We start from the raw sequence: 15,105 nt of genomic DNA, 5'->3' as shown, positions 1-15,105 counted from the left end.
TATTATGCCCACTGATCTGTGAACAGGGCACATGTGAGCAAAGTGATAATAAATTACTGATCCAGGAACCTGATATCTGAATGATCAGAATAATCAAGATATCCCTGTATTGTGCAACATCCCACTGAAAACCAATCAGACAGGAACCACTCCCAGTGCAGTATCATCCTCGCACAAGTCAGGAGTGATCGTGAAGCCAATTGAGTGAAGGAACAGAGACACTAGTAATACATGTGTGAGAACTTATGTTGATTGGTCCTGCTCTGAATCCAAAATCAAGCCACTGGGAACTGACATCCATGTGGGGGTAGGATAAGGGATCCCAATCAAAGGGGTGAACTGCAATTTTGATGGCTCACTCCAAATCTAGAACATCCCCTCGGATAGACCTGTTCAGAGATGGAGCATCAGATTAGAGGACATTGCATTATCTACACCAGCAGGACACCACTGACCTACTCTTCACTGAATGGATTCATCATTTTTTGTATTACATATTACTATCATATTTAGGAGGATATCTTCATGGTCCACCAACCCAGCAGCTTGGAACTGGAGAGTGGTAAGGACTCCTGTTCTCCACTGGAAGAAAAAAGGGGTAGAAAATGCGATGGAGAGTCTGGAGGAGCATCAACACTGGAGACATTGCAATGGGTAACCATGAAAACCTTATTTTGAGAAGCAGAACACTTCTGATTTATTACATCTAAGAATGGCAGGGATGAGCAGCTTTCCCTTTCTGCTTTACCCATGAAGTCTGTGGGTGAGTAAAGTCTGGAACAGGCTTATTAATGAAGCAAATATATCACATGGAAAAACCTACAAGCAATCTTGTGGAATACTCCATCTCAACTGTTTTTGTTTAGTGGCCATGGAAGTTATAATTGTGAAGTCATCATGGCCTTACAGTGCGGAGTTGACTAGTTTAAGTATACCTGGACAGGTATCACTCACCATAGAGTGAAATCCTCAAAGAAAAAAAAAGGGATATCCCCTCAAAAAGAAGAGGTAACTTACCCAATCATGCTCTCACTAAAGAGTGAATGATGGCGACAGGTGGAAGATGGTACCTTGACGAGGAAGAAACAGCTACCCGAAGCAGATAATGGGAGACATACATACGAGATGTAGTCACAGTGCTCAATGGAAAACTACCTACAATGTACAACACACGATTAATGGAGGAACCCTTAGAGGTAGGATAGGTAAATGAGGGGAAGGTTCCCAACATGGAAAATGAATAAAGAATGCAATGGCTCAGAATGAGACAAATGAGCAACCAAAAAAAAAAAAAATCTAATGGAGTATCACAGATATCCCACGCGACATTAAAGTCACAGGAATAACAACCCAGGAAATGGACCAGTGGAAAAAAAGAGCTGGCCATAAGTCCCGAGTAGAAGTGGACAGTAAATGAACTTGGTACAAGACAATGTCACATCCAAAAAGCAAAGAAGCCATGTGTGTAGGGAAAGAGCTGAAGATGGCAGTTACCCCAACATGGAGATATGGAGTGGGAAGGTATCCCATGAAAATCCACAAGAATTAGGTGGAAAACTTGGTGAGGGATAAAAAGGTAGGATTATCAGGGTCCACTCCCCATACAGGCAACAGAGATTCTAAGTGTAGAGAATCAAGAAAACAAAAAACAATCTGGCTTATGGTAAGCTGGGCCCATGAAGGGCAAGGCATGCAAGCACCCACTCTTAAAACAGATGAATGAGCCCAGCATGAACCACAATTCTCGAGAAGGAGTGGAAAAAATTACCGGGAAACATTTCTGAAAAAAAAAAGGCTGAAATAGGCCTAGCAGACTCCGCAGGAGAGGTCTGGGAAACAAGTCATAATCAGGTGGAGGAAAAATGTCAAAATCTACATCATCCCAAACAAGTCCAGCAGGAGGAAAGCAAGCAATATTAAGAGAAGATTGGGTAGACCCTGGCCCATATGGTCCACACAAACCAATTAATTGTAAGAAGTATAAAATATAAATAATTACAAAAAAATGAAATGGTCCATATATATATTGTAAAATTAAGTACGTGCGTATTGACAATAAAAAATTTATTAGAAGGTATTTGTTGAAGAAAAAACAATATAATTAACCTAATTTATGATTCACCAGTAAAATGAATGACAGGTAAGACTAAAATAACAGACACTTGTTAAGTCTAATCTAACATTGTAGTACAAAGGATACCGCTAAGCTCTAATTGAAAACTCTAACCTTACAATAAGTGTTTACAAATCTAACTAAACTTCAGTTATTGAACACAAATAATAATATTAAGATGAAAAACTATTCAAAATCTGTAACAGTATAACAGCTTATCTGTCCAAAGTCGGCAGACCATAGTCAAAATGTGTGGGCCCACAAACTAGAGGTCTGACGAAGGTCAACTCATATAACGATCAATTTCTTGATGTATGAAAGCCAACAATACCTCTGTTGAGTACCGCTACCTGAAGCTGTAAGTAAATGAGATTATTGTTGAAGTGGAAAAAAACTTCGGTGAAAACCCCCAACAATCTGAAGAACGATAAAGGTAAGTGATCATTTACAATTGTTAAAGTGAAGTGGGGAAAAAAAACAACAATATTTCCACTTCATTTGAAATTAAAAAAATGTGGATAAAAAAAGAGAGTACAAATAAAAACGTCATGACAATAGCACTGCCAAATGAGAAGTGCTAGTTCAGAAGAATCGAATAGAGGGAGTCACAACAAGCATCAGAAAGGTGTGTTGCACTCCTATTGGTGGAGGGTTGTTGCATGATAATTTACATGCAATAAGCACTTGAAACACATTGAAAAAAAGTTTTGCATATAAAGGGCAGCACTGAACAAGAATAATTATGTCTGTGAGAGGGCTTAAATTACCATATCCAAAATGTCTTTAAAAAACCTCAAACCACCTGAAAATACAAAGGTTAGTCTCGGGTGAGAACAATCGATTAATGGGCCTGACAATTAATGGATTAAGTTAGATCCACTAATTACCCAGTTCTACCTCAAAATAAAAGGAAAAAGTGGAAGCAGCAAAAGGTCTAAAAGGTGCAGGGAAGGAGAGCGAGAAGTGCGAGGTCACAAAAGTCCGACACTTTTCAGTTTCAAGCTACAGTCATGGCCTCAAACTACCTCCAAAAAATCCAAAGGAGAGATTCGAATTCCCAATAAAAACAAACTATCAGGTCCAAAGTTGTAATTTCATAGTGATCTTTTAATGGAAGACCAATTCAATAGCATGTGACTGCATAAAAGTGATCAGTTGGTAAAATAGGGGAAAAATCAGTAATGAAAAGTGTTGGATATCCAAAAATTACGTGAACCAAGATGATATAAAGAATGTTGCAGAAGCAAAAAAAACCAATGGAAATGGCAGATAATGTAATTTCTAACAGACAAAGGTTTAGTTTATAGGAACCTGTTTTATTCTCAACACCCTCCAATGAATCCATTAAAGATTTCAAAACAAAGATCTGGAAAAAAAAAAAAAGCATTTCAGACCTAACCTTTTTCTGTCGCAAGCCACTGCTCAAGAGACCTTTTATTCAAAATTATAACTAGTCAACTAGGTTTGACCTAAGGCAGCTACTAGTAAATTTAAAATATCATTTGTAATTAGTAACAGAAACATATTGCACTAATGTTAAATACCCAAGCTGGTAAAATAATCATGATTTTTAGACCTAAAAGTGATTGAACTCATGCTTGTTTACAGGTTAATTTTCTAAAAATGTTCACATCCAATTTTTTAAATCAGAAGTGTGACTAAATAGCATTTCAAACTTATGTTTTTGTCTGCTTCATTACCAAAAGTCATCATCTATTCTGATAGAAAACAATAGTGAATAGTGGTGAACTAATGATGTCTTCAAATTTGCTGAGGAACCTACTTTCTAGAAAATAAAGTTTGGAGATGGTTTATCACAAATGTACAATGTTTCAACAAGCTTTTTTCATCATTAGGTACCTGATGATGAAAAACACTTGTCGAAATGTTGTATATTTGTGATAAAGCTTCTTTCATTACCCATTCAAGCCATCTCCAAACTTTATAAATGATATGTCTGAAGTTTGTTTGTTTTTTTTTGCAAAATTTGTTGAAAAATTTATAACAGAATAATTAAACAAAATATTTACAGTCAAGCATGATTTTGCACACTTTGATTATATTAGAAAAATCTCATTGCTTTTCCAACTTAGGTGTGTAATATAACCACAATAATGAAAATCCATTCTTCGTATCTGAGTCTTTAGGAATATATGTATTACAGAAGGAATACCTGTACAAGGAACAACCATAGACAAAGGACCAAATCTGCATAACTGAAATACAACTTTATACATACGAAAGTACAAACTTTGTTACTATACAAGCACTGGGTGGAACCCTAAAGTGCAAACAAATATAAAGATATGTACAACAAAATAAAAAAAGTGCATTAAACAATGAACAGCAAGTCCAAATACACCTTGAAACTATAATTATAAATGAAAAATGACCTTTGCACATAACACGTACTGAAGGGTACAACACCTGATTACACAGAAGAAAGGTGTGCTGTCCAGTGAAGAGAGACCTCTGGGACTTTGAGTTTATTAGCGGATGACAAAAAATGACCCCAAAAAGGAAGGTGGAAAATACGGATTCCATCAGGGGTGAAATTCTAAAAAAAATATAGAGGTACTCGGCTGGGTGAAGTGAACCTGTTTTTGAAAAAGAAAAAAAAATTCAAGTGTAAATATAGAAAACGAAAAAGCAGCTCAAATAAGTCCCAGTACTGGTCTAACCTAAAAAATAAGTTCCGGTAATCAGTATAAGTGAGTACTGGCAGTATTTCACTCTTGGATTCAATACACATCTATCTCAAGATAACACTACTGTGTTTAAAACTGTATTTTTGTCCTAAAGTACCAGTGATTTTGCAAAAGTTTATGATTTTTTATTTGTTTCTTGTAATTTGAATATTTAAAATTATTCTTTGTACACACACACACACACACACACACATATATATATATATACAATATCTAAATAAATATTAAAAATTTTAACCTACTCTAATTGAGAATGATATAGAAAACACAACAGAGGACAACTTCAACCAATAGTGTTTGAAAGTATGAGCTTATCAGCATTTAAGAATAGTCTTGATCTTAAAGAGACCGTAACTCCTACATAATCAGTCTGTAAGTGACTAGTTAAGTCTCCAGATGTTGTACAGACATAGTGTTCAAGTAATCCAGTACAAATATTATGAGATCCTTTAACTCGACCAAATGAAGTTGTTATGTATAACTACACTCTAAGCCTAATTACAGCAGGATTATGATTAATTGGAGATAAATTATGTATATTAATATTCAAAAGTTATAGAACTTCAACAATATGTTCTGTGGGATTGAAAAGATTATTGAATTTGTAATCATTTGAATTTCTAATAAATCACAATGTTTTAGTTCTCAATAATCCTGAGAAAATTCTCAAAAACCTAGTAGAAAAATCCATTACATAGCAATGTCGATTTAAGGGTTTTTTTTCTCCCAAAGAATATAATCTTTTTACTGAAAAAATGTTGCTGTATTTGTAAAATATAAGAGCAAATTCTTCAAATTTTTCTAGTAGAGCACTAAGTCTTCAAAATTATATCTGAATGATAATACATGATATTTATTTACAACAAATGTTTCCTATGTATTACAAAGTTCAACTTAAAATACAACTCCACATATTCGTCTTCTAATTCAACGCCGTTGGCAAAATGTTCAATTTCATTAGCATCCAGATTCTTTCCTTTTTTTTGTCTGCTAGACAAAATAATTACACAATAACACAAAACAAAAATCTGTTTGAAATGTTGTAATTACATGTATTATTACTATCATCTGTTCCAAAACTGGAATATTTAAAAACTAAAACAAGTATCAGTTTTTTGTCACACAACTTTTAACTGAAAATGCAGTGCTGCATTTCAAATGCAAAGTTTAAAAAAAATTCAGTTATAAACATAGCTCTAAAAAATATTTACCTAAATTTTTGATACCAAAATTTGTTCACAGGATCAGAAAAAAAAAAAGAAAAACAAATACGAGAAAAAAAATTTAATTTTCCATAAAAGAAAAACTTGTTACCATACACTGATAGTTTAAATACAGCATCTCGAAACAAATGAGTTGAATCGTTAACACTAAGGTCTATAAGTTGGATAATATCTGCATAATGACATGTTAAATGTCCAGAAACCATTCTTAATGTGTATGTGCACTTCCACAATGAAAGAAAAAAAAAATTTTTTTTTGTCAAGTTGTCATTATTTTTGAGTTTTGAAAGATACTTGCAATGGCTTTCCTGCATAAAGAAAGCCATTTAAGGATTCAATAGCCAAAACAGCATCTTCATAGTTTAACATTGTTACAAAACCATAGCCTTTACTGATACCTGTAGCTGCTTCTCTGATAACATTCACTTTCTGAACAGTGCCATATGTTGAAAACAGTTGCCACAAGGACTTCTCATCTGTTTCTGTACCAATGTTATAAACAAAAAGAATGTACCCTGGTTCACCAATTGTTGTTGAAGCCATACCGTACATCATGGGATTGTAACGATAGCGGTTTTGGAAACCACCTTGTCTCATTGGTCCTCCACCTCCATATGCACCCCGAAATGGAGATGCAAAACGCTGCAACATCATCGTAGGGCCCGTAGCTTGTACCTTTTTGGCATTGTCCTCTGCAAATTTTATGTTTAAAGGCATACTTCCTCCAGGCAGAACTTGGCCATTAAGGTTATTTATTGCTTCCTCTGCTTCTTCTCGAAGATCATACAAAACAAAAGCAATTCCTTTACTTTTCTTTGTGACATCATCTTTCAGGATCCTGCACTGAATAATTTGTCCATATTTACCAAAAATTAGTTCTATATCTTCTTGAGTAGCAGTGGTTGGAATTCCTCGAACATACAAATTAGCATTCTTTATTTCATCACCACTGGGGCGAGCATAAGCAACTTTGATTTTCTTGTTCTGCATCTGAAAACCGTTCAGGGTCTGGATAGCCCTTGCTGCATCCACTGGAGTGTTATAGTCAACAAATCCAAAACCATAACTATAGCCTGTACTTTTGTGGCGAACAATTTTGCAAGTTTTGATCGATCCTATAGTCTGAAAAAGACTGCGAAACTCATCGTCTGTCAATGTTTGTGGTAGATAGTTAATAATGAGATTGGTTCTTGTTTCCTGGTTATCTCCTTCCATGGTTGATTTCTTTCGAGTGAGTAAAACTCCACAAAGTTGATTCTCCCTCGGAGACACACTTGTAGAGGAAAAAATAAAAAAAATAAAAAAAACATAAAGATGCCTTACTTGCTGTAAAAGAGTCAAAGAAAAAATGTTTTAATAATATAAGCAATGAGTGGAGGTCAAACAAGTCATTACATAAAACAATGGTTTACAACCAACAACTGAAACATTAAGTATGACAAAAACTGAATGTTATCAAATATTTGTTAAGTGGGTAAGTTATTTTATACACTAAAATTTTATCAATAACAAATGGTTTAATTGAATATTGATGGTTTCTTGCTTTTAGAACCAATATTTACTTACTTAATATTACATCAAAAACTTTTGTGATGGTTAATCAGTTACAATATCACCTTTCCCTCCAAACTAAATACTGATACCTTATAAATAAACTATTAATAAACACAATAACTAATACAACAAAAAACAGACTACATATTACAACATGTGATATGTAAAATATCTCATCTATATACACAATTGTATAATTATATGAAGTATACTCTATAATAAATCAACATTGGATTTCTTTATTGATGTCTTCAAATTCAAAAGCATTCTTTCAATATACATATAATGATGAGAAAGTTTTTCAATCTAAAAGCTATGCACTACATGTTCCACGGCTGTTGACGAAGAGGTTCCATCAATGAGCCCCAAAACAGAAGACTGTTTCATACTTTAAAATCTGGAAGAAATTTTGTGTTTATCCTAGTGTCGATTTAAGAGGCAACAACACTTGATTTATTATATATTTAACAACCGTTTCCTTTAGTTATAAGTACAACTGTCGTTTAAAACTCAACAAATATATATATGTGAAACATTAAATAGATGTGAATTTTGTGTTTTACACATTTTTGTAACTAGTGTAAGTTTTACTTTCAGCTCTTTACTAGTTTCTGAAATTGTATGCAAAGATCACTTTTCCACCCTATAAATACTGCACTAAAAAATTACATGTGGTATGTCAAATATCTAATAAAAGTATTTCTGTACTATTGCCACAGAGCAAGCACTGTTCTTTTTAAATTCCATCATTTTTTCATTCATACAACTAGGGATAAATATTATTGCAAGTTGCTTCAAGAACTGGGAATTAAGTAAAAGTGTAAACCAGCTTCAGTAATTATTTCTACCTGGGGATGAATTTGCACCCAATTATAATCCAATTCTATATTATTCAGAACAGGTTGAGCTAGAGAAGCTGTAACTCACAGCATCTTCACTCATTATTATAACCTTTTTCAACCAGAAATCTGTATCATTCCAACTCCATGTATTTTGCATTATAATGTTTTGATTCCTGTTTATATTCAATTATACCACCCGGGGTGAATATGCACCCCATTTCGTTTCAGATCTATGATGTAACCTTTTCTAGGAAAGAAGAAGGTTATAAATCTACATTTCCAGAACATTCTAAAGCAGTGTTTCTTAACCCATGGGTCATGACCCACAATTGGATAATCAGACAATGGGAAGTTATAATTTTTCCTTTACTGAAAATGCATTTCTGACAGGTACTTACCTCCACCCACAGTGCTGCCCTCTACATGTAAAATATTTCTGATGCTACAAGCCTTGAACTCCCACGTACCCTACAATCAATATGGTTTAACTGCATCTCGCATATAAATCATCATGCAGTAGTCCTCCACCATCAGGAGTGCAACACACCCTCCTGATGCATGTGACTCACTATTTGATTCTACTGAACTATCACCTTGATTTTCGAGAGAAAATGGAAGCACCGGTTTTCAGTGGGGAGGAATGGTGGGAAGATATAAGTACCTATAAGAAACGAATTTACAGCATAGGAAAATTCTAACTTCCAATACAGTACATTACCTCTTCTCACATAAATAGCTAGTATCCCACATTGAATAGGTGGAGGGACCAATGTGAGGGGAAAGAAAGAAACATTCTTTGAAAGTGACCAAAGAACCCTCTAAAAAGAGGAAATCCTCACATTAGAGGAACATACTTGGGAGACTGCACCACTTCTGTACCAGGTATACTCTTTGCCCAGTGTGGAAAGAGGTGATGCAGACATGGTCAGAAAATGGGAGGAGCACAACCAAAAGAAAGAGAACAATGGTTGGATAGGGATCTGAATCACCTGATTTTGAATCATAATGTTTTCGATGACCGTAATGTGGATGAGAGGAAAAAGGATGTGCTCCAAGGTGTAGAGTGGCTAGAGCATGATGGACCATACATAGCAAGTCAAATGCATCCAAAACCCACTGGAAACCAATGTCCACGTGGGGGTAGGATGAGGATCATACCATCAGTAACTCAACTACAAACCAAAACCCTGCCACTGGAAACTGATAACCATGTTGGGGTAGGAAAAAAGATCATATCATCTACAAGTCAACTTCAGTCCAAAACCCAGCCATCAGGTGGGTGTAGGAAAGAGGATTGGAACTCAGAGCTGACTTACAATCATGTGGTGGGATGTGTTGAGATTAATTTTTTAAATAAAGCAAGATTTATGTGAAAGGCAGCAGTTTCCAGTTTGCTATTAAAAAATTAAAATGAAGACCAATTTGCATTCAAACGTATAATTATACATGTAAAACACTGGCACATTAGAATTCCTATTGGTCTCATTTTCACTTCTATAGATAAAAAAAAAGAAGATGATACAGTATTCACTTTCACAAATTTTATTTATTGCAAATTTTCTAGAGTTGTTATCATACCAATCACATAAGAAATATACTGTAAACCCATAACTATTTTGATAAATGGTATGAAAAATTATAACGAGCTGTTACATTTTGTATGTTATGTACTATATCAGTCACTTCTTATATTAGTGAATGGACTGATAAATGATTATCATTGAAAATGTATTAGTATATTGTTTTTAATATACAGATTAAACATGAAATTGTAAAGTATTTACTACCTTTTATATGTAATATGTTTATTCTACATCAAATTTTCACAATGCAAGGAAATCCCACTGAAGAATTATTACATTTTAATAAGCACGGATATTTTTCTACAATCTGACTACAAGCCCAGCATATACTGAAATTTTCACTTATGCTAGAAATCGGGTTAAGCACATTATGTTAAAACTATCTTTAATATGTAAGTCAGTAAGTCAAATAATAAAAAAAAGCCAAAAGTTAAGGTGGAATGATGACTATCACAAATACATTTTGACACTGTTTGGCATATCGTAAGTAGCATGATGCCACCAAAAACTGATCTCTTTTGGGAATGGTAAGTATCAGCCCTCTTTGGAGAAAACTGGAAATACACCTAGATCTTAAAAATGTGTTCAGATCAGGGATTTTGAGTTTCAAAGATAGGAATATCTCTCATACTTAATGGCATTGGAAGACAATAGAATCTCACTGCAGGCCTATTGTCAAGATGCATGGTCATAAGAAAGAGTATGACCAAACATGGCGATATGTACAGTAACAATGTGACAAATTTCCAAATTTGGTCTAATCCTATGAAATTCATTTGGGTTAAAAAGGCACATGTCATAATGTTTTACAGAATTACATTCAAAATTTAATGAAAAACTCTATTATAAATGTAACTTGGTATTAAACATAGTTTACAAGCCAAATTTTTATATTATCTAAGTTTCAATTTTTTAATATCAAAAGGAAATATCAAAAAAATCCTCAACTTGTCTGTGCCACATGATGCATCTTTGCTCAGAATTATTCTGTTGTACATCTAACATCTTCCCTAACATGCCTTTCAGTGCCCAACCAATTAGAAACACACACTACATATTAAAACAAGCAAACATATAAAAATTTAACCTCATATCGTTTCAATTTGTTGAGATATCATTAAATTTGTCAAACCCACCAAAGAAGCCCCCTTCCATCACTCCATACCTTTCAAAGCAGCTTACTAAACCATGTGTTCTTATCTGATGGACATGTTATTAACCAACAGAAAAAGCATGTGTTTTGATTTTATTAGATAATTTTATATACTAAAAATCCTTTCATAAAAATTGCTCTATTCCTTAGCATCTCATTCATGCTTTTCACCATTTGTGTGACTTGTTACAATTTAAACACTTTGTAACTGTAACTCACGAAAACAATTATACAACAGGGAGCAACAACAAACAGTTGATCGTAATATATGTCTCAAGTTTTTGTTTTCACTGTGTGATAAATGTATTTTAATTTGTTTTTGTATAACCTTATTTCAACACTCTCTATACTGTAACAACTGACTCGCACATCAGTGTGAAAATAAATAGCTATTATAAAGAGATTAAGTTAAAAATTCCACCCATCTACATTAAGTTAATAATGTATAAATTCCAAAATTTATCTTCATTTTAAAACTGCATGTACCTGGAAGATAATATTTTATACAAATGTGACAGAATAAAATAATTAAGACTTCGAACTAAATTTATCATTGCATTTCTAACTTTAATTTTATAAATTGCTTGCAAACAAAATTAAATTACACAACTGCACTCCATTTATGGAATTGTGAATCAAACCAAAAATTCTGTGGGAAAATGTGCTCACATGCCATATTCAAGTACTGAGGGGACTGATTTTTTTTTCATTTTATAATTATATCCTTAGTATCAATTTAAAAAAACACAACTCATATTCTAGAACTCCTGTGTATCAAATTTTCCTGCATGATATATAATAAAATAAAATCAATAAATTGAGGCATAAAACCTATAAATAACAATATTATCTCATTGTATTATATGACAACTTTTAAAGCTATAAGTATTTTAATCTATAACATATTATTTTCTTATCAACTACACTTGTATGTTTGTAGAGGTCTTTCGTTTTTGTGGATTGAAAGTAAGTCCCCTCCTTAAAAAAAATCCTGATTGTTTTAATAATGTTTAGAGCATGTTAATATTCAATATTATTTATTTGCTCAAAGAAAATGTTGGTTGCTCAATAGCTCACTCTTTTTAACTAAACATGGAAAAGTAACAGTCTAACAATATTTTACATCTTTAAGTTGCTAACCTAGTAACACAAACAGGACTTCTGTATAACTGTGACTAAAAAAAGGAAAACAAATGACTGATTGCCATCACATGCCACTTAAACGTTGATTAATACAATAAGTTATTTACTGGTTTCTCAGTACACACGTTTCTACAGTAGCAGCCAGTATTGTAAAATGTAACCATATTAATCATTTCAGTGTGTTCTTTCCAAATTTCCATCTGTAGCTGGAACTTCTCATTTCCATGCTTGTTTTTTATACTTATAAAGTTTATTATTTTTATGTTTTTAAATTTATATTAAATAATTTATACTTCAGTGACTCACCCAGTGTCAGTTAAAATTAACATAACTTTGACGAACAAGAAGCACGTTGTCCTTAGCCCATCATGATCATGGTTTTCCCAATTCATTAAATGCTTTACATTTTCCATAGGTAAACACATGTTATTTGATACTTTCTGGCTTGTTTTGCAATAAATACTTATTACTAAAGAATAATTTTGAATAAGTTAATAAAGGACTAACTTAATAAGACTTTGAATACTTGTAATTTTGTGTACTATAGTATAACAGTAACACTACAGAACAGGTTAGGGTTAAGTTAATGTTACACTTAAATCTCGACTTTCCCAAAATGAACCAATTATATGCGCTTAGTTTAAGTTTCATTATATACATAACTCTTCATTATGCAAAAATTGTCAGACCTTAGTCGCACTGAGTAATCCAAACTATGAAGTAATTTGTAAAAATTACTAAAACTTACAATTACTAAGCCCAGTCTGCAAGTTCAGCAAGCCTTAAAGTGAAATGGGAATGACGTCATATAATTCAAATATATGTGGATCCCTTCTTACTCATTGTTTTCTTATACATATTCATCCTGAAGTGAAACCGCCTTAATTTACAATTGATATATATATGTATACGTATATATATATATCTGTATGTCTGCAAATATACAGAATGTGATGGTGAAACTTCATACGAAATTGCTGATGGTTTCTTTTATCTACAAATTAAGTTATGAGTAATATCTTGTTACTTTGACATATCGTAGTTTTAAGAGCTAATAATTCCAATAAAAACCCTCACAAATGTTAGTGATATTGCTCCTCATAAAACAATAGTTTAGTTAAACATTACCTTTAGAAATTCATGATTCAATTGGGTGGAGTAGTGTTTTTAACCTGGTTTTATAACTTGTATATAAATACATGCTCTATGCTGCGGGGTTCAAAGGCCCCTTATGATTAACAGAGGCACCAGTGTATTGTCCAAACTCCTAAATTATCCCCCAATTACTTCCATTTAGCCGAAACCAAACCCCTCTAGGACACCTACCCATAGTATCTGAGCACGTGTGCCTCGTTTGTCTATCAAGCTTGTCAATGAGGGTACGGCCACAGTTTCAAGCATAGCGCCCCCGGAATCCTGAGAGGGGGGGTCTAAAACAGAAAGTCCGATGTCATGTGTGTGTACAGCGTCTCTGAAAACATACCATTTCGTTCCCATCATGTCCAGATGACCTTCAGAGTGCATTTTAGCACCTCTTTGATATGGGACTACGCAATATAGATAATAATAACACGAGCCATCCCCAGTCCTCTTGCCAAGTTTGGTTCTGCTTTTTCCAAAATGGGAGAAATTGGGGGACAAACAAATGAAGTCACAAATTCACAAAAGATCACACGAGCTTACATTTTAATGTTACAATCGTTTACTAATGTTACAAAACTGCATAATAATTTTATAATTGCAACATTACTTCTAGCCATTCCTGGTGTTAAAATATTTAATTACAGTAACTTTAGCATTTTTGGTATTATTTTGTTTCGTACGTAGATATTGTAACTAAATTTATCTGTAATTTAGTATACGAATGCGTGTTTTTATTATTATTTAAGTTCCAATACAAGATTCGTTACTTAGTTACAAGTTTCAAACAAATAGGACGTACACAACATTGAATTACTCTAAAACTAACATTCCCTAATCGTTAACCTTATCACCTAGTATACTTGTTGGGTAATTCATAGGGCAGCTCTTAATGATATGTCTGGCGTGCTGGTCATGTGCGAAAATAGAGAAGTTCAAAACAATGGCTTCCACTATTCTATCAACAGACCTTGCCTTGTGACGTCGATGGCCTATTATTGTATAGTTGTAACATGTATAGTAACTTGGGGGATAGGGGACTTTTCTTACATAAAATTACCAAGCTGTTTGCAAGTTTACAAGCAACTTGATCACTGTCTAAAGGATACATGGTAAAACAGGGGATCCAAGCAAAATGGAAGTCAATTAGCGTTTCGAAAAAAGGTGTTAAAATTTTCTTACAAAATAATGAAGCCGTTTTGGCAAAGTAAGTTTGTTTGTAATTAAGCACAAAGCTACACAATGGGCTATCTGTGCTCTGCCCACCACGGGTATCGAAACCCGGATACTAGCGTTGTAAGTCCGCAGACATACCGCTGTGCCACTGGGGGGCAGGCAAAGTAAGTACTGTTACGTCTCCGTTCGTTAGTTGATTTTCCGTAACTTCGTTCCGACGAAACTTTAGCGACACAAGTCCTTTCTTAATAAAACTGGTTTATTCTTTCCGAATACAACTTTACAATACACTTAATTTCAACAGTCGCGCTATAACAAACGCCATAACAACGAACGTCTCAAGTGCTCAACTTCAACAATACTCTCTGACTGCAGTTCAATTACTCCTTACACTGTTACGTTGTGACCATCTTATATATACCAGACTACCCCCAATCTTATAGTCTCCCGATAATTCACGAAGGTTCGAG

At 33.8% G+C, this 15,105-nt stretch overlaps 1 protein-coding gene and 1 pseudogene across 1 annotated transcript in view; one reads left to right on the top strand and one right to left on the bottom strand.

The window, feature by feature from the left end:
- Positions 1-5,658: 5,658 nt before the first annotated feature.
- On the bottom strand, positions 5,659-13,127 carry LOC106462508 (annotated as a pseudogene).
- LOC106462506 (receptor-type tyrosine-protein phosphatase R-like) overlaps positions 9,373-15,105 on the top strand; it is a 65,102-nt gene continuing 59,369 nt past the window's right edge. The window contains exon 1 of the mRNA XM_022389791.1: positions 9,373-9,715. Within this exon, the coding sequence (XP_022245499.1) occupies positions 9,373-9,715 (343 nt within the window). The remainder of the gene's footprint in view (positions 9,716-15,105) is intronic.

Source organism: Limulus polyphemus, unplaced genomic scaffold (assembly GCF_000517525.1).
Source record: "Limulus polyphemus unplaced genomic scaffold, Limulus_polyphemus-2.1.2 Scaffold1186, whole genome shotgun sequence".
Taxonomy (NCBI): Eukaryota; Metazoa; Arthropoda; class Merostomata; order Xiphosura; family Limulidae; genus Limulus; species Limulus polyphemus.
Note: the sequence above shows the minus strand (reverse complement) of the source record. Positions and strands in the feature narration are given on the sequence as shown.